The sequence below is a fragment of the Sminthopsis crassicaudata genome, chromosome 3, assembly GCF_048593235.1.
Source record: "Sminthopsis crassicaudata isolate SCR6 chromosome 3, ASM4859323v1, whole genome shotgun sequence".
Lineage (NCBI taxonomy): Eukaryota > Metazoa > Chordata > Mammalia > Dasyuromorphia > Dasyuridae > Sminthopsis > Sminthopsis crassicaudata.
Genome location: NC_133619.1, coordinates 447,684,200 through 447,705,280, shown reverse-complemented (window position 1 = coordinate 447,705,280; position 21,081 = coordinate 447,684,200). Strand labels below are relative to the sequence as shown.

Genomic DNA, 21,081 nt, shown 5'->3' with positions numbered 1-21,081 from the left:
CATAACAGTTTATTTCAAGCTCCAGTCATGTCATTTGTTTCATTTACTGAGTTTAATTCCATAAACTTAATTTAAATGAAACATCATAAAATTAGCCTTATTAGGCAAAGATGATAAGAGGAGGGGTTTGTGTGTGTGGTAAGTTCTTAAATTTGAAGTAATTACATTAAACTTTGTTCTGTGATAATACTCATTTTTCCCTCTAAAATCTTGATTTCCTTCCAGAAAATTTATTAAAAGACAAAAGACATTTGAATTTTTATGTTTAGCATTGTTGTGTGGGCTGAAATATATTAAATTCTGCCCTTGCCTGCTCACACACAATTTCCAAGGGATTTGCATGTGAGTTGCTGTAAGCTAAATTAGGCTTTGAAGTGGGCATATATAACTGAAAACAGAAGATGTTCCTGGAATTGAACATTAATAACTAGGCATAGAACTCGACCTAATGTGTCCCTAATTTTGCTAATGCTAGGAATCAATCAAATAAATAAAAAGAAAATCACTGGCATCTATATATATTTTTTTCTTATTATAATTTCTGCTACTTTTCTGTCTTCCTAGGGGAAGTTTTTTGAAAATTAGTCTCCAAACAAGATCTATTTGCCAACTCTTTATAATGCTCCTGAGCCACTTATGATCTCTTTGAAATCTGATATGATGTGCAAGTTTGGATTTTTTCTTTTGAAGATGTAGAACAATGAGAGAAATGATTTCACAGATATTAAAACTACCCAAGACAATGAGGAATGAACATGAAAAATAATTTGAGCTGTGCCACTCAGAAACAAATCATAAAGATCATAGCTTAGTTGTCTAGCAAGATGGGTTCATGCAGATTGCTAAACTAGGTCAGAGGTTTAAGCTAATTGTTGGTCTATCTTTATTTACCAATATGACTGGAATTTGGGGATTTGAGGTTTCTTTTATGTGTACTATCTCCAACTTTTCAAATACTTCCAAAGACCTGTGACTTTATCAGTGAGACCATTCTAGTGACACCTATTCCAACCCTTCTCCCCAATACTTTGGAAATGGTCTTCAGGAATATTTGTGACTTTCTTTCTCCTTTCAAAAATATCACTGGCTAAAATCTGATGAGAAGCTTCATTGAATTTAAGCCGGTCCTTGGCTAAGTGCTAAACTCTATTCGAAGCCTTTCAAGTTTGCTCTCATCAGACAGAACTTGGAATCACTGGCATACTTTCTGAGAGCATAGGGTCACCTCCAATGCCACTATAAAATAATAGTAGAATTTAATGAATTATATTTTTAACTTTGAAGTTAGTTTCTTATTTACTTTTCCTCATCTGAATATTTAAACAGCCATCTGGATCAGTCCTTGTGGACTGTCTTTTAACTTAGAAAGCCACAAATTAATGTTATATATTTTTTATGGTATTAAAATTTTTTTTAAAAAAACATATTCCAGTTACATTTTATTCCTCAGATAATTCTGAGTTTAACATATGTGATCTAGGTAACAGTGAAATAGAGAGGCTATAGAGTAAAGATTCAGAGGTAGAAGGTATTTTGAAAGCAATTTAGTTCTTTCCTGTTATTTTATTGATGAGACAACTGAGGTCAAAAAATGTTAAGTGACTTTCCCCAGTGTCATATGGTAATTAATGGTATAAATTTGAACTCAGGCTTTATTGATTTAAAATCCAGTACTCTATCCCTTATACCATGTGAATTTACAGATAATACACATCACTATAGGTGCTTCAGTGAGATTAATAGCTAACCCAAAATAGAATCCTTTAGAAAATGGATAAATAAATCTCCAGATTAATCATATTATTTCTGGAATTTACAATTAGGTGCCTTCACTTTCTCTCTTCTTATTCTTTTCTAAAACACTTACAATCCAGTTTCTGAGTTTATGGTTCATTCCACTCTTCACCTCTTCCATAAGTGTCTAATGATCCCAGCTGCCAAATCCAATGGCATTTTCTCTATTCTTATTCTCCCTGACCTCTTTGCACATTTTGACATTGTTTCTCATTCTTTCCTTCTTGATACTCTCAAATCTCTAGGTTTTCAGGACACTACTTTCTTTGGACTCTTATTCTATCTATCGGACTGCTTCTTTCAGTAGATTCTCTTCTAGAACATGCCTTTTAACTGCAGATGTCCCTCAGAGTTCTATTCTGAGCCATCTTTGTCCCTTTTGCACTCCTTCACTTGGTGATTGTATCAGTTTTCATGTACTAAATTAACATCTCTATGTCATTAGTTTTCAAATCTACCTACCCTGCCCAAACTCTCTGCTGACTATACATCTTACATCAAACTGCATGTTCAGTACATATCTTGAACTCAATATATCCAAAGAGGAAAATATTATTTTTCCTCTCTAAACTTTCCCTTCCCTCCTACTTTCCCTATTAAATAAAAGACAACACTACATTCCCAGCTTCCCAGGCTTGCAATCTTGGATTCCTCATTAGCTCTTACCCATATCCAAATTGTTGTCCAAGGCCTTTTGATTGCACTTTTGTAATATTTTCCCATAATCCTCCTTCTCTCTTTTACAATCACCATTCTAGTAAAGGCCCTTATTAACTCATGCCTGGACCATCATTATAGCCTGCTCATAGATCTTTCTGCTTCTCTATACTAATCCATTCTCTATTCAGTCATTTAGAATGATTTTCCTAATGCACACATCTGATCAGATCATGTCAACTTCTAACTCAATAAATGATAGTAGCCCCTTATTGCCTCTAACATCAAATAAAAAAAAGGTTTTTTGGTTTGCTTTTTGGCATTCAAAGACTTTTATAACCTATCCCCCTCCCACCTCTATATTTTACACTTTATTACTCAATAAGTATCCTTTAATTCAATGATGTTGGCCTCTTGGTTGCTTCATGACCAAGATACTCTATCTCAAAATAAGCCACTGGTTGCTTAAGTGATTGGTTTAATATAAAACAAATAATGATATAATACAGATATGTTATATGGGCCTATATATAACATATAGGCATATTAGATGTGGCAATATAACATCCAATTAAACCAATGGAGAATCTATCTTAGCCCTAGTGTCTTCAAGTTTCCATTGTTCATCCTGTTCCTATGAATTATCTATCTGAGGCAATTTGGGTTAAGCCAAAAAAAAAAACCCTTCACATTCAACTACATTTGTGGATATATTACTATTTAATTCTTCTTATTGATATAGCTCTTGAAAAGTCTGGTAAAACAGGCCTCTGAATTTGAAAAGACTTTATTTGACAATATATGTGGACTCTTCTAACTCTGTGAATATTTTATCTGAAGTAATAAAAATTTTGCAAAAGTTATCCTTTTCTTAACCAGCAGAACAAAAACAAATTCAACTATTTTCTAGTTATTTCCATATAAATTTGCCTTCAATCATACCTTTAAAGCTTTACTATATAGTAGATATACATATTTATCATAAATCCAATTTTATTTTATTTTTAGTTTCCAATTCTCTTCTTCCCACCTTCTTCTTCCCTTACCCATTGGGAAAACAATGAAAAAAAATACTGTTACAGAAACTACATAGTAGAATTTTAGCATCCTCAGTTCTCTAAACAAACATGATCTTGGATATAATTCTAGGAAGGCATGAAGCTCATAAAAAAAAAAAAAACAGTAATCTGTATACTTTTAAGTAAAGTAAAAAAAAAAGTAAAATAGGGTTTTTTTTCAGAGAAAGATCTAATTTAATTCAATTAAAAAACAGTTGCCTTTAATATATAATCATAACAGGTGTTAGGCACTAGGGATACAAAGATAAAAGAAAAAGAAGAAAGGAAAAAATAAAGGAAAAACAGAAAGAAAAAAGGAAAGAAAGCAAGAAAGAAGAAGGTAGCTCTGTATATTGAAAGGAACAGATTTAGTTTACAATTTATATATAAGAGAGATCCAAGAAAGGAGCTATCTTAGATGAAGTAAGAGAAATCAAAAATGTGCTTCTCTTTGAATAAAAATTTCTACTTTGACACCTTAAATGTCATTGTATGCTTTCTTTAGTCCAGTACTTTCTGGAAAAATTTACATGATGTACCATTTGTGGAAAAAAATCCCCAAACACTCAACATCTAATTTTTTACAACCTCATATTCTAATGATTTATAATTTGAATAAGATTATTGATATCTCCCATGTTTAATCTAAGTTAACTAGATATATTTAATTATTTTACTTTTAAATATTTAGCATACATAATAACATTTCTGAATGATAGGGAATTATCAATCAATCATTATATCTAATGACTACCTTATTTTTGTATTCAAGGAAACCAAAAATTCTACAAACATATAGATTTATTTTTACATATATAATTTTGGTGCTATTTCTCCCATTATAGTTCTGGATTGCTCAATAATTTGAAACCAAAGCAGAAAATAGGCAAAACTTTTTGAATTTTCTGATGCCTTTAAAATAAATGTCTCTGCCTAATTTATATGTGGCATGATTAAATCTCTATAATCATACATTAAGGTTAGAAGAACTTATAAACAATCTAGTTGAATATCTTCTTTTTACTGATGAGGAAAAAGAGATGGTACGACTTGGTCAGGATAGTAAACCAAGTGAATAGAAGAGCTATACTAAAACCTATGCTTCTTGATTCCCATTTCATAATACTTTCCAGTATACTGAATATTAAAATCATTCAATCATTAATTTTCACATAAAATGACTAAAGAAACAAATAGATCCTACTCTAAAGATTACTCAACTTCTTTTCCTGAATAAATGCTTTCTAAAATCAGTTCCATGCATGAGTTGCAACAATTCTGTAATCTCAAAAGAAGTATTAAACTGACCAGTGCAACAATAAAAAAATCAAAAGACACAAAACTGAGAAAATTGAATGTTGGATTGACAATTTTTATGGAATATGATATTTTTAAAAAGAGATCACTTGGTAAAGAGTCTGGAGCAGAGTGGCAATATTCTCTTTTTATTCTTAGCTCATAATTAATATACCTGCCTCCTCCTTAAAAACATAATCTATACCTCTTGACTAATGTTTCTATTTCAGGATAAAATAAAATTTAAATTTATTTGCTTTTAAAATTTTGACAATTATATACATATATATATACATATACATTCACATATGTATATGTATATATATGCCTTCAAAAAACTAGAAAGTCAATCAGTAATGACATCTCTCACTCTAATCAGAAAAAAAAATAGTGTAAAACCTACTAAGATTTTCATTCAAGAAAGTAAATCTTATTTCTGCCTAATTTATAACCAAAAAGATATTTAAAGACTTAAAACTGTAAAACTGTAGAATTTTAATGTATGTTTGGACCCAAGAGAATAAATGTTTTTAATAATTCAAAGTGTTTTCTTATTTTCTCAAAACACTAACCTCATAAATTCACTGTATACTTCTCTATTTTCTTACATATTTATTTTGAAAAGAATCTCCAATAAACATACATTTAACAAAGAATGAGAATGGTTACACAATCAATATCCATTTCTATGAAGCCTAGCACACTGGACACTTGTGCCTGCTCAAATCAGCAGGACATGAAATCTACTGCATATTATCTGAATTTGCAATTTCCGTGATTTCAACTTTCTAAGAAGCAAAGGTCATCCTTTTATGACAAGTTTGAGGTTTTATAACAACCATTGTATATGAATTGCCCAAGGGTTCCCCCAACCCCCAGAAGGTATCTGAACATGTTTTCTCCAAGTATGGATTACTTAATTTGCAAATTATTAAATCAATGTTAATGAACTTTTCCCAATAAATTAATAACTGGGGCCAGGGATTACACAGAGCAAATTCAGGCCCCAAAGGCAAATTTTGGAGAAAATGTAAAGCAATCGAAAAAGATTGGAATGAAAAATCTGACTAGGATGTCCTACTGTGACACTCAAATTAACCTCTCCACTCCCTCCCACCCACTGCACATTAACTAGTCACAGTGAAAGGATTAAAGGTAGCAAAAGGGGAAATACAGTACCCATTATAAAGGGTTGAGGGGAGGAACCAGCGCTCCACCCCATCCAAGTTGGAGAAAGATTATCCTATATAAAATAGAAATATATAGTTTGTTATTAGGAACCCGATATGACAGAACATTTGGTGTTAGTTGTTGTATATGATGCTGTCAGTTTCCCTATTAATGAAGTCTAGAGTACTTTTGAAAAATAAGGCATTTATCTTAACAGATTTCTTAGATTCGGAAATTAAATAATACAAATTTAATGGTACTATAGATATTTAAAGACATCAATTCTTTCAGTTCAATTTTACATGTTAAAGAATTTGGACTGGAAATTTGAAATACAATAAATGTATAAAGCCGTCAGCCAGAAATGTGCGTCAATCATGCAAAACTGAAAGTGCCAGTATGATGATAATTGATAGATCACTTTATGTCTCCTTATCAAGCATTGTAAAGCATGCTTTATTCAGTGATGCTACACATAAGCACATGCTTTGGAATGACCAAAGTATAATTCAGCAAGCAAACAAAAAAGGCTGCTTTTTTATGCTTAGCATACAATTTTGCAGCTACTTGTTTTTGTGCTATAAGAATTAGAATTAAAAAGAAAATATCTGAATATATTCAAAGCTCAGTTTCTGAGTAGAATCATCAATCATCATCTCTATCTGGGTCTCCACAGTGAAAACAATTGCAAGTAGTTGAAAAGAGAAAAAACAAAACAAAAACAAAAACCCTAGTCAATTGACAATGCCAAATAATAATGGGCTGAAATGAATGGAAATTTTAGTGGTATGAAGATCCAATTGCAAGATGAAGCTACATATATGTCTGACCCTGGTTGAAACTAAATAATTACTCTACTTTCCTTACCAGAGACTATTAAGAGTTTACTTTAAAAAAAAAATTCCATTAGTTAAACCTATAGAATCCTTAAAAGCAGATACATTTTAGAGAGTTCTTTATTGAGGAACAGCAAGGAAAATATTGTAATATTGTGATTAAAGATAACCTACAGAGATATGGTTATCTTAGTATGGGCAATACCTCCCTAGAAAGAGGTCAGAAGCCATCTATTTGGTACATAAGTCCTAGAGAGACACATAGACCTTAAAAGACTTGCCCATGATCCCTGAGCTAGTAAGTGCCTAAGGCAGGATTTGAATCTAGGTTTTTCTAATCTTAAATTCAATTCTACCCATTATTTCAGGATTAAAGATAGTGTTTAAAAGTAAAATAGAATTGAGTCATTTTTTGGTAAATATCTAAGCATGTATATTACTAGCAATGATATCATAAGAGAAACATTAGACATAAGTTTAAAAGAATTTGAGGTTTTAAACAAAATGATTAGAATATATAAAATTTAAGATATAACAGCTTCAAATTTTTACAAATTTGATTCTATACACTCAGATTCTATACAAATTTTTGAAATTTTTCTGGTAGAAAATTTATCTTCAGAAAAAAAAGAAATTGTCAATCCACAATAAAATAAGAAACAGATTTTAAGTGTAAATAATGCCATTTTTGTTCATGGATAAACACATTACTGTCAGCGTTTCCTATACACACTTCTTTATGAAAATATGATTAACTCTGTGGTAAAGTGAGCAAGACATTCCTATTATCTTTATTGTACTCAAAAACTAGTATCTTTCTGATCTGCCTAAATTAGTTCATGAGTTTACATGAATCATGAATATAAGATAAATTCTCTATTTTTAAATCTGATCAGCTAGCATTTATAATATTATTCAATTGATTTTTAAAGAGATCACATTCTAAACTATTAATTAAATAATTGAAATTAAAATCACTATTAGTTTTTAAAATACTAAGTCTTAGAGAGCAGACAGATTGGTTCACAGGAAATCAAACTACTTCACCAATGGCTTTATGGAATTGTAAGTTTTATTTTCTTAAAGTCGAATAGATTTTTACAGCACCATAAAGACCCTTTAAAAGACTATATACCTTTATAATAAATGAAAAGAGTATGGGAACACAAATAAGTTAAAAATATAATATTTTATTTTTTTCTGACCAGGATCCTGGGCAACAAGTCTTCAAAAAGAATGCCAAAGAAAATCATTATTTATATGATATTTGCTCCATGAGAATATGTTTGGATTATTTAAGTCATCATTCAGTGACAAATTAAAAAAAAAAACTTTCAAATTATTTCATTATTACTTGCTGATGAGGGAATCAGATATTTAAAAAATATATGTTTGTGACAGCAAAATATGGGCATGTCCCAAAAGGGATGGAAATTTTAGATTTTTTTTTAGTGGATCATATTTCAGTTGTAACTTAAATTGTAGCCAGCATCAAAACATCCAAGAGAAAAGTTTTAAAAATCCCAATCTGTATTTAAACCTAACCATGTTAACACCTGGATCTTTCCAATCATCAGCTGCTTTGGTTTTTGTTAGTTTTGAATTTTTGGTCTAGATTTCTTTGATCTTGCTTCTGTTCATATTATTCAAGCACCAGGTGAGGAAACTCTCCCTTCTAAGGCAGATCTGATATTATTCAGTCACTTATTATCATAGTGAGTTGCATAGGTACTGAGAGGTCAAGTGACTTGCCTGGTTCATAGAGAGGGGCAAAACTTGAACACAGGTCTTCTTGAATCTGAGGTTGGCTGCCTAACCATTATATTACTCTACCTCTCATTTTGAATCATGAAAGAAAAAGACAAGAAAACCCTAAAACAACATCCTAATGTCATATTTTATATTTTATCCAGTTCAGGGATGATGCAGATAAAGCATTAATAAATCATTGTCTAGAAAGGAGCATATGATTTAGAATTCTCTTTATTTCACTACTAAGGCTGAATAAGTAACTATAATAGTTAAGTATATTGATTAACAGAAAAACTGACTAGGATGTGGTTAAAGCAATTTGGATGAGCCCAGTGATGTGTGATTATTATTAGTACCAAGAAAGTCCAGTCTTTTGCATATCTCTGAATGGTAAATATGCAACAGATAAAAGGAGTGTAGCATTTCTGCAAAAATTTGCCATTCCTTATATGCATGCATGAGCTCTTTCTACTACATGCATTACCCTACTTTCCTTCATTTATCTTACCCTCATTCCCTCAAATCTTGATAGAGCTCTAAGAGGTCTCAGAGCTCTTAGTGTTCTGAGGGATTTAATGGCACCAAGTTCTGAGTAGCCCAAGGCATTCGCTGTTAAACTAACCAAAGAGACCTGTACAAAAGAGAAAAGCAATGTATTTCTTTTAATTTAGAACAATTTTTACACATATGATATGAGAATGAGTATTGGCTTCTAAAAAAAATTGTAGAATATTTTCAAGAAATCATGGAAGAAAATAATTTTTTTTCTTTAAGAAAAAGAAATTTGTTAATACTTAAAAAAGAAAGCTGAGTAATTAATGTTTGTCATGCTATGTCATGTATCTTTTAAAATAGTCCACTGACATTTACTAATAGAAGTCACCTATAAAATGAAAAAAGTGAGAAAAAAATTGTAATTTTTTTGAAAAAGGTAGCTGCCATTCTGCTCCTTATTTCTTCAAATCTTGACTAAATCTCATCAAATTGTAGCACATTAGCAAAATACAAGGACTGATATTTCAATTGAAATTACAAGAATACTGCATTCACTCATCAGTAGATACAAATCTACCTTTATTTGGAAACATATTTAGCCCAGTCTTCTCAGTGACTAAATTCTGTATACTTCTTAACCTTACCTTGAGGTTGACATGTTATTTCAACCTATGGAGACAATAAACTCTAACAGTAAATCATAAAGACATCCCAACATAAAAATTTACTTTAAATTCTTTCATATTAATAAGAAGCCAAAATATAAAACTTTTTGAGTTGGGTAGAAGACAGTATTGTATCTTTTCATTTTCAAAATCTTTTTTCTTTAAAGAAACAATAAAATTCAGCCTTGAAGTGATTATTTATTATGCCCTTTAATTATACAGTTCACATTTTTAGTGTGCTTTAAGGTGTCTACATAGCCTTCTGACCTCAACATGGTGATATCATTTTGATTCTCTTTAATTATGAAGGACAACAAACAAAACATCTGTTCTAAGGAAGAAGATAGCATAAATATTATTGTTCTCATTTTGCTGATGGGCAAATTTTTGGTGTGAATATCCTTTATATCATTCACTATGTACTATTTGGTGTATAGCCAGGAAGGTGTCACTGATCTAAAAATGACACTGAAAAGTCATTACCCAAGTCTCTCCATCCTTAGTTAGTATTGTTCTTAGCCAACTGATTTAGAGTATTACAATACTTAATAAAAATATAAAATAAAAAATAAGATTTATGACAAGCTCAATGTGTAAACTCTTTAGATAAAAAGATAAACACATAGAATACGTACATCAACAATTAAGAAGTCTAACCAACACCAGGCATTAGTGAAATAAGTTTGATAACCATATGCCACCCACTTTAGAAGCATTTCTAGAATGAAGATGTAAGTGAAAACTTTATCAGCATATTCCAACATGATTTTAATAGTCTTTCTCTGTTCAATATAAATGTCTTCAAATGCCTGTAAAAAAAAAAGTTTTACAATTTAGTATTCATATCATAACATAATCTGTAAACTAGATTGAATGATTAGGAGAAAATGAAAAAAATCTATAATGACTTATGTTGATAGAGCATTTCAAAATTTGTAAAGTACTTTTTATATATTAACTCATTTGAGTCTTACTATGCCTTTGTGAGAAAGGAGCTATTGCTAATACCATTTTATAGACAAGGAAATTGAGATTTGTTTTACCCTAAGAGGTTAAAAGATTTGCTCAGGATCATACAGGTAGTGGGTCAGCTGGGATTTGAATCCGCTAGACCACCATTTGCTTATATGGTATCATGTGGTATGATTCAATTCAGTATGGAACTGTATGATATAGGATTCTATAGTGTGATATAATACAGTACAAATTGTACAGTATAGTATGGGATGCTAGGTTAAGATAGGGTAGAATAGGATGATGTAGTTTGAAGCAGGCTAAAGTAGGGTAGGGTGAGATAAATAAGTTGGGATGGTTTAGGATATGGTATGGCATGATATAGGATGGCACTATGTAGTATCCTATAGCATAGAGTGTAGAGTCTACAACGTTTTTAAATTTAAATTCTCCCTTTGGAGTACTTCTTAGCCTCTACTTACTCCATTAACAGATGGAATGTAGGAGGGCTGCCTGCTAATGTTGGTTACTGCTCTTTTCTGTCCAAAGACCTGCAGATGTCCAGCATTAAATATTTTGGGTGAAATGTGCTTTTTATGAGAAAAACCAAGAAATAAGAAGAAAAAGATAGGCTTTCACTGAATCAATTTATAATTGATAGCTTTAACTAAGAGAATATTTTAGACTTCAAGTTTTGATTGGCTCCTACCTATCAATTAAAAATAGAGGTGAGATCAGACCTCAGTTATGTAGGTTTAAAGTTGGAGAATTATCATTTCCCCCCTTTTTGCTATCCATCTCTTGGCCTTTTTGCTACTTATTAGTACTATCACAAAATAAACAGAATAAGTAAAGGAAATGTATACCTTGTGATTCATGTTCTCATAAAACAATAATTGCTACTCATCCTCTTTTGATAAATACTAGCCTGACTTAGCTCCCCCCCTTTTTTTTACTCATTTAATGTAACTGATAGTTTTTATGCCTCAATAGAGATAAATGCATGACTTGCCACGATGAATTGGAGTCACACATCATCTGCGATCCTTAGTATCATATCTGTTTCTGGGAACTTTGCCTTCATGTTTTCTACATAGGAGTAATTTCATTTCAGTCACTGGCAGAAGATGAAACCCTAGAGATATGACTTTCAGATACAATTACATTCAATATGAAGAAATGTAGTCAGCTTGAAGTCCATAAATCATAGACTTCTGTCACAATTATTAATTAATTTAAAGAGGAAAAAATGTCCATATAATTCTATGGGCTTTTTTGCTTTTTTGCTGGGCCTCCCTGAAAGAAAACACACACACACACACACACTCACTCACACACACACACACACACACACACACACACACACACACACACACATTTATATTTAGATGTTATTCACAGGATCATGGGGTTTAGAACTTCAAGGCTCTTAGATCTTAGAGATCATCTAATCCAATTCCTTTAATTTAAAGATGAAGAAACAAAAATTATTTTGGCCTTTACTTAAGTGGTCTTTTTTTCCCCCTCTAATGTTTTCTGCAATATGGTCCCTTGACATTCTTAGAGAAGAAAAATATAATTAACTCAAAGTGTTGATTGATTTTGATAAGAATGAAACACTTGCATTTTAAAGGGAAATAAAATCTTCTAATGAACTACTTAAGCATGTTGCCCATTGTTTATTATCATCAACATTTATTGTTTTTGAGTAGCAGGAGAATACTGAACAAAATACTTAATAGATTGAGAAATGGTCCCTAAGGACTTAGAGACTCTATCTCCTAAATTGTTCAAAACCAGAAGAGCACAACTGAATATATTCTTGAACTAGGACCTCACACAGCATACATATTATTACATATATTATTATAATTTTACAGCTTTGCTTATTTGCTTAAAAATATAGGAGAAAAATTAATCATTTATATCCACTGGGTGAATGTGAAAACATTTTAGGGATATTTTTTCAGGATTAACTACTTAAAGTCCAAAGAAATAAATAATTATTTCAATAATTATTGAGAAATGTAGGCCCAGAAATGGATTTGTAATATGGAAGTTTATAGGATGGAAGATTTGAAGTGTGGTTACATTAAGAAACATTTTAGGTGTGAAAATAATTTGGAAACAAATTTCTAATTTGAAAATTCTGGGAAGTTTCTTTTATATGAAATAATTTAGTTTGATATTTCACTCACCAGAGCCCCACTACTGAGAAGAATCATGAAAACAATGAAAGTCTCAAACCAGTTATGTTCAACTATCCTGAAACAGGTTTTTCTCAGGTTCCACCACTGTTTTCCTCTACCTTCTTCCACGCTGACTTGACAGCATTTGAACCTTCGTACACAACCTGTAGAGAACAGGTTCAAACATGAAGATCTGAAACATCTCATTAGCAAAATAAATAATTTTTGATATTTTTCTTTTTAATAATTTAACTAACATGAACTTTTCTTAAGTTTTTGGTATGTAATGCAGTTTCAATCTTACCATAAAATTTATGGCATTTGCCATGTGAGGTAATAAAAGCAAATAATTAAAAATAAGTTCCTAAGAAAAACTTACAATAATAAAGTCAACTTCTTCTGTCACATTTAGAATATAGACTTAAAGCTATAAGGGACAGGAGAAGATATCTAGTCTAATCTCATTTTTAAAGACTAGAGAATAGATAACCACAGAGAAGTGACTTTAAAATACAGACATAAGGAACAGAGACAAGATTTGAATCCAGGTATTATAACTGAAGCTAGCATCCTTCTGCTATTTGGATTTCCCTTATAAGAGTTTAAGGAAGCCTTGCCAATGATTTTACAAAATTGCATGGTTCAGAAAAATATAATTAGCTCTAGCACTGTCCATATTTGTCAGTACCTTCCCCTCATTTCTTCTTCTTTGTTTTGATATTATATAAAAATTAAGTCAATAAAATATTTACTAGGCACATATTATATCCAAAGACATGCTACAATGTACTGGACAGTCTGAGGATATGAAGTATGATGAGGGGAGCAGGGAATAAGGACATAAAAATTGAATAATAACAGTAGTTATTTATTATAGCATTTATTGAGGACTTTTAGGTTTATGAAATAGTTTAAACATTCTATATAACTTGATCCTCACAACAAATCCCATGAGGCAAGTGCTATTATTATCCCCATTTAACAGATGAGAAAACTAATGCAGAGAGAGGTGATTTGCCCAGGATCACACATTTACTAAGGATCTGAGATCAGATTCAGATTCAGGTCTTTCTGACTCATAATCTATTATCTGATCCACTATTTCACCTAGTTCATTTAAATAAGAGTGCAAGAAAGCAACAGGATAACATCAAGGAAAGTTCATATGTAGAAGATGGGATGAAAGTTGAGTCGAGAGTAGATAGGCAGAGAAGAGAAAGAGGATCACTCTGGAGTGATAAAATAATATAAGGTAGAAAATACTAGGAAGAATGCTGGTTTATAAATTCTAGAGGTCCAACAGATTCAAATTCTCTTGAAAACCCCAAACCCATGAAAATGGGACTAAAACATCTAAGCATGGTGTATCTTAAGTTTACTATCTTATTTTATTTCTTTTTTTTTTTTTTTTATAGATTTTTATTTACAAGATATATGCATGGGTAATTTTTCAGCATTGACAATTGTAAAACTTTTTGTTCCAGTTTTCCCCCTTTTTCTCCCCACCCCTTCCCCCAGATGGCAGGTAGACCAATAAATGCTAAATATGTTAAAATATATGTTAAATACAATATATGTATACATATCCATACAGTTATTTTGTTGCACAAGAAGAATCGGACTTTGAAATAATCTACAATTAACCTGTGAAGGAAATAAAAAATGCAAGTGGACAAAAAAAAGAGGGATTGGAAATGCTATGTAGTGGTTCACACTCATTTCCCAGAGTTCCTTCACTGGGTGTAGCTGGTTCAATTCATTATTGAACAAATGGAACTGATTTGGTTCTTCTCATTGTTGAAGAGACACATCCATCAGAATTGTACTATCTTATTTTCAAAAGGCTCATCTTTTTAGACCTAACTAACTGATGCAATAGAGTTCTGGACCAGGAATTCAGAAGATTGAATTCAAACCTCATATACTGGCTGTGTGAGCCTGAGCAAGTCATTTAACTCTGTCTGCTTCAATTTATTTGTATCAAGTCAAAAATAATAGCATCTATCTCTCTGGGCTGTTTTGAGAATAAAGTGAAATATTATCTGTAAAGCTCTTTATAAATCTTAAAGTATATATACATATTACCTTTTATTAACTGCTAAGCATCATTAGTATATATTTTAATAATTCATCTAAGGAAAAGAACAAAAAAAACCTTTCTTAACTATGTTACTGAAACTATTTTGTACCATTTTAATTGTATATAGAGTGGTACCGCCATTCAATCATTTGATATGTTTATTTGCCACATAGGTTTTACCTTTGACTCTTCCTCTCTCTCTTCTCTCACCTTCAAGTTGTCACCAATCCCTGTATGCTGATCATACTGTTGGAATACCTCTCATCTGTTGTCTTATTTTTATTCCCATTACTATGGTGTAAACCATCCTTCCTTAATTCCTAGTGCTTTTACTCCTCTTTTCTATATGATAGCAGCCCTTTTATTGCAAAAGCATTCTAATGGGTCTATATGCCTCTCCTTTCTTCAATTTAGCTTTCATTTCACTAACATATTCATCCTTTTATGCATCAATCTAATCCACTCAGTTCATATTATTCTATACTCCAGATAACTGAATAACTCTGTCCCTCAAGCATTTCTTGGGTCATAATCTTGTCTTTACTTATTTATTTATTTTTGTTTAAGTTATTTCATATGCCTAAATTCTCCTTCTGTCTACTAAATTCCTTTTAAAACCCAAATCAAAGAGAAACTGCTTCTAGTAATTTGATAATACTTAATGATTTCTCCTTCTGGTATCACCTAGCTTGGGATCAAATGTAAACTTCTCTTTGGGGTATATGAAGCTTTTCACAATCTGACTAGACCTACTCTTTCCAGTCTTATTTAACCTTATTCTTCCTTTTTTGGGGGGGGTGTTGGCCTACTTTTGCTTTCAAACACATGGCATTATACTGTCTTATGTTTGTGCCTTTTATTCATCATCCTCAAATGTTCTCCTTCCTTCTCTTTGTTTCTAGGAATTCCCAGCCTCATTTAATACTCTCTTTGAATATAACATCCTCTCCAATTATTAACATTTTTCTCTCTTCCTCCAAATGACTTCACATTTATTTTGTATATATTTCTAGTATACTTATCTTTGTGTATTGTTTTCCCAATAGAATGTTAGCCCTTTGAGATAAAGGACTGTTTGCTTTTTGTTTTTATAAACTTAGTGCCCAGTATAGTGCCTGGAACAACTACATACTTAATAGATACCTACTAAATTCAACTAATAATATTCAATATTATTGTATAATATTTACACAAGGACCTCATAATTAAATAGGACACAGTATCTTATAGCATAGATAGCTGTCCTCAGAGGCAGAAAGAAATAGGTTCAAATCTTATCTTTGTAAGTAACCCTGGGCAACTGGATTTAATCTCTCAGTGCTCTAATGAGTTCTTAACCTGGAAACTATGAACTTGGTTTTAAAAATATTTTTATAACCACATTTCAATTTAATTTGTTTTCTTTTAATTATGTGTATTTTATCTTAGGTATTTAAAAACTATTCTGAGAAGTGATTTCACTTTCTTACCAAAGGGGTCTATGACAAAAAAAAGTTTAAAAACTCTCTGTTCTAAGACTATATTGTTGAGAAGATATCTATCTGCAGTTGTGAAGGGAATTTCCTCATCTGGGAGAGCCCTGGGGCAAGGAAGTGATAGTTCCAACATCACATCTTATTTGATTGTTCCTGTGTTTTTCTTATCCTAGATCTATCAGAGATAAGACCTCGTCTGCTCCCCAGTTATATTGCCCCCAGCACTTAGCACAATGTACTTCACACCGTAGAAGATTAATAAACATCAGTTTATTCTACTTGCAACACAACTAAGTTGTTTATAGCTTTGTGAAAGAGGAGGTAGACAAATGGATAGTTTTGTTTCTTCTTTTGTCACCATTTAAATATCCTAGGTTACTAAGCACCCAGTTCCTTCTCTTCTTTTCCCTTTCACAGAGTAAAACAGATGGTTGACTCATTTACCTTCAGTGAAACAGGCTTCAGGTTCAAGGGCTTCTTCAGGTTCTGCTACAGGCTGTTCTTCCTCAGGATGCCCAATGTCTACAGTGCTGCCTTCAGATGAACTGCTGCTCTCATTAAGTTTCTGCATAAAAAAGGATATTATTAAAAGAAACCACTTTATTTCTGATAACTAACAAATGACTTAGGGAGAAAGGAATACTGTATGAATGTATCCTTCTAGTGCTAAACTGTGAAATCCTCTTCTGGGAGTTTCCTAGAAGTTAAGAGAGTTAAAGGATGGCATACAGCTTCAGAGGTATACATGAGAAGGTGATTGGCTTTTAATCAGAATAATGAGAGATGTCATTTCAAAATTCTGTAGTGTCAGTGACAAATGTTAGTCAATATCAATTACTCAGTGATCATCATGTAGAATAAATCATATAAAGAAGTATTAGGGGAAGAGGGAAAAAAGGGAAAGAGATAGACAGAGAGAAAGATAGACAAGAGAGATAGAAAAAAGAAAAAGCCAGAAGCATACAGAGACAGAGACAAAAGACACAGAGAAAAAAACAAAGAGATTGAGATAGAGAGAGACAGATGGAGTAGGAAGGGGAGGAGGAAGGAGGAAAGACTTTCCTTTTTGAGAATGACATTAGTTATGTTATTTTACATTTTAATGATTAATTTATGAGTTTTTCCTTCATCTCATGAATAAATTCAGTGGCCTACTTTCACTTTCCCTAGATAGATGAATAGAATCTTAGAATGTTAAAGCTGGAAAGGATATTAGAATTTATATAGTGCAGGCTCCAAATTTTGTGGATGAGAAAATTGAGACTTACAGGGATTGACATGCTCAAATAAACAGTAAAGCTTATACTTCAAGATTTTTAAAAGTTTTTTTTAAGCTTTATGTCTAGTTTTCCTCCCTTTCCTATCACTACACTATTTAATAAGTCCTCTGATATAGTAGAATTTTACTATTATAATGGGTTTCTGCAAGTTTACCTAATTTTTTTTTTTTACTTTTTTTTGCTTAAATCCAATTCTCTTACATATAGGTTAAAGATTGTAATGACATAAACCTGAGAATTTTAAACATAGTAGATGAGAAAATTCTATTTGTTCTATGATAAATTATCTATAGAGAACACAAGAAGTTTTCAAAGGCATTTAACAAGCTCTATGAACCTAGAATGGGCGGAAAAAGGTAACCAGCAATTCTTAGAATGAATTGCATCAATTGTAGAAAGCATTAATTAAATACAAATAATTCTTTCTAGAACTTCTAAAAAGGCTGAAACTGAATGACATACATTTATCTATTTGGATGGAAAACAATTAAAAAAACCCCTGGATTAAAAAATTCCTGTGAACTTTAAAGCTTTTAGTGAAGGGGGCAGCTAGGTGGCGCAGTGAATAGAGCACCAGCCTTAAATTCAGGAGGACCCGAGTTCAGATCTGGTCTCAGACACTTAACACTTCCTAGCTGTGTGACCCTGGGCAAGTCATTTAACCCCAGCCTCAAAAAAAAAAAAAAAAAAAAAGAAAGAAAAAAGAAAAAAAAAAAAGCTTTTAGTGAGACAATTAGTTTTACTCTCTGAAATAGCAGCTTAAATACAGTGTGATAATATAGTCATTGTTAATCATATTTTTATTGTAAATATATTATGCAAGAGAAAATTATAAAAAGAAAGTTAAAGATAGTTAAATATATACACTGTTTAATAATATAAAATTGAACAAATCTATCCATATTTCTTGTTAACTTTTCACAAATTTTAGATATTACTCTTTCTACAGATTGAATGATTGATATCCTCAAAAAGTAAGAGAATGCATGGTAGCCATGGGTGGGTGGGAGGGAAGAAAGATATAATAATAGGTAGCATTTATAGAATGCTTTAAGATCTGCAAAATTCTTCATGTCTTATTTTATGTTCACAACTCTATAAGTTGGGTGTTACAGATGAGGAAACTGAATCAGAAGCTAAATGATTTGTCTAGGATCACATTACTAATAAGTATCTTAAGGCCGAATTTGAATTTCAGTCTTCTTGATTCCAGTCATGGTGCTGTGGCTACTTCATCATTCTTTGGCATAGTGTCCTGAGATACTTTTGGGAAATAATGAGAACACATGCCTTTGCTAAATAATACAAAGTTAAATGTATTTACTTCAAAATATAGCTCACCAGAGAATATAGTAGAAGCACCTTAGTGGCCTCTTCATCCTGCTAAGCAAGAAGCTACAGAAAAGGCTCAAATCAGTCAAAATGAGGCCTGCATTAATGGAATAGTTTGTATAACCAGATATCTTCCCTACCAGTCAATAAGGACCTATCTTGGAATCTCAATCTGTATTCTAAGCTTGCAACAGCAAACCTCCCTGATATCTGGTTTTGCTTTGTTTGTACACTATAAAAATACATTGGATGGATCTCAGTGCCCCCTTCTAACATTCTCATCATCCTTGATTGTTTTCTTGTAAATATTATCCCTTATAAAACTTGGTTTGATTTTTTTTTTTTTTTTCTGCTGACTGTTCTGGCTTCTTGGGCTCCATCCTTCCTTGTAAAGTACTTTGGAATCCCAAATATCACTTTTTTTCATTGAAGCATGTTAATATGGTAGGTAATCAGAGATTTGGTAATGGATGTAGAACTCAAAAGCAGGACCCTACAAATAAAATTAATATATTAATATTAGTAGAACAATATACTTTAGTATATATATATATATATATATATATATATATTTCTAAGTGACAAAGATATAACTTTTCTAAACTAGATAAAATTGATAAGTTCATTTTTAATCTTTGCTGATGATGGTGAAATAAATTAGTGTAGAATTTAAGTGTTATGAATAACTTATGTTAGATCTTCTTTTGGATGCTCTTTATAGATCAGACTGACTTTTCACAAGGAAAAGAGGTTTCTCACCACTATGTTTTTATCCTTTAAAACTTGGTATACTACAATGTAAGCTGACAGAGGAAAGGATCTACATGTAGAAAAATACACTTGTTACCTGCCAGGTAGAGAAGTGATGGATTTGAAGTGCAGAAAGAGAGCTACATTTTCAGATATTAGTAATGTGGGAATGTTTTTCCAGACTATATTGATATATATGTTGAAGCATCTGCTCTTGGCATTTCTGTAATTTTTTTTCTAAATGGGGTGAGGATTTAGTGGGAAGGACAGATTAATTTTAAAAATACATTCAGAATTTTTTAAATTAAGAGCAATAGAGTATAAGCTCTTCAAGAGCAAGGACTATAACATTTTTTGCCTTTTTAATAATGGTAATAATAATAAACAAGCAACATTTATATTATACAATATCCCAGGCACTATACTAACTTTTACAGTTATTCTCATTTGATCCTCATAGTAGTCATAGGAAGTAATAATAACAGTAATAATAATGATAGCTAACATTTCCTGATCCTCACATTGACACAATGTATTAGGAACTAGAAACATTATACAGTTTAGGTTCCAATTGTAATGGTCACAATATTATAATCTTCATTGCATACTTTCACTGGGCTAGAACCCATCATCACATTTTATGTAGTGATAACTTTGAATAGTACAAATTCAAATACAGGTAATCACCCCAGGGGATTTCATTATTTGCATTACCTAGTTGTAATCTTATTTTATGAATGATGAATGTGAGATTTAGAGAAGTTAAGAGACCTGCTCCTGCTGCAACAGTTAATAAATGTAAAAAGTGGTGTTTTAGTTTGGATCACTCACAACTCTTTCCATTTTATAGGAAGTTGAACTTTATATTTCATATTTTCATATTTTCAAACTATTGAAATGATTTAATTGACTTGGTTAGGAGAATTTTGTCAAGTTCTTCACAAAATTTATCTGCTTCTTCATTTTTTACAGTAGAGCTTGACACATAAACTAAAAGTGTCTTAATAATTTTTTTTTTTTTTTGGCTTATGCTATTACAAGGAGGCTTGGGAAGCTGTTCCAGCGGAATTATGTTTTTTATGGTCTTTAGTTGCATCAGAAAACTAATTTTACTGACCATTTTCCTTTCTCCAGGGAGATCTTTTAAGCCATCTTTCCACTAAGTTAAAACTTTGTTATGCTCCATATATTGTTCCATATATTAAGAGAATGTTAATGTTGACAATTCAGTTCTCATTGCCAACTCATTGGTCATTGAACAAAAATCTCAACTTTAGAATAATAAAAGTTATAAAAAT

At 31.5% G+C, this 21,081-nt stretch overlaps 1 protein-coding gene across 1 annotated transcript in view; it reads right to left on the bottom strand.

The window, feature by feature from the left end:
• Nucleotides 1-21,081, bottom strand: part of LOC141562903 (sodium channel protein type 1 subunit alpha-like) — a 195,949-nt gene that overhangs the window by 28,567 nt on the left and 146,301 nt on the right. Inside the window, exons 19-22 of the mRNA XM_074303211.1 lie at nt 16,866-16,986; nt 12,876-13,030; nt 10,359-10,532; nt 9,072-9,194 (exon numbers count right to left, since the gene is read on the bottom strand). Coding sequence (XP_074159312.1) covers nt 9,072-9,194; nt 10,359-10,532; nt 12,876-13,030; nt 16,866-16,986 — 573 coding nt within the window. The remainder of the gene's footprint in view (nt 1-9,071; nt 9,195-10,358; nt 10,533-12,875; nt 13,031-16,865; nt 16,987-21,081) is intronic.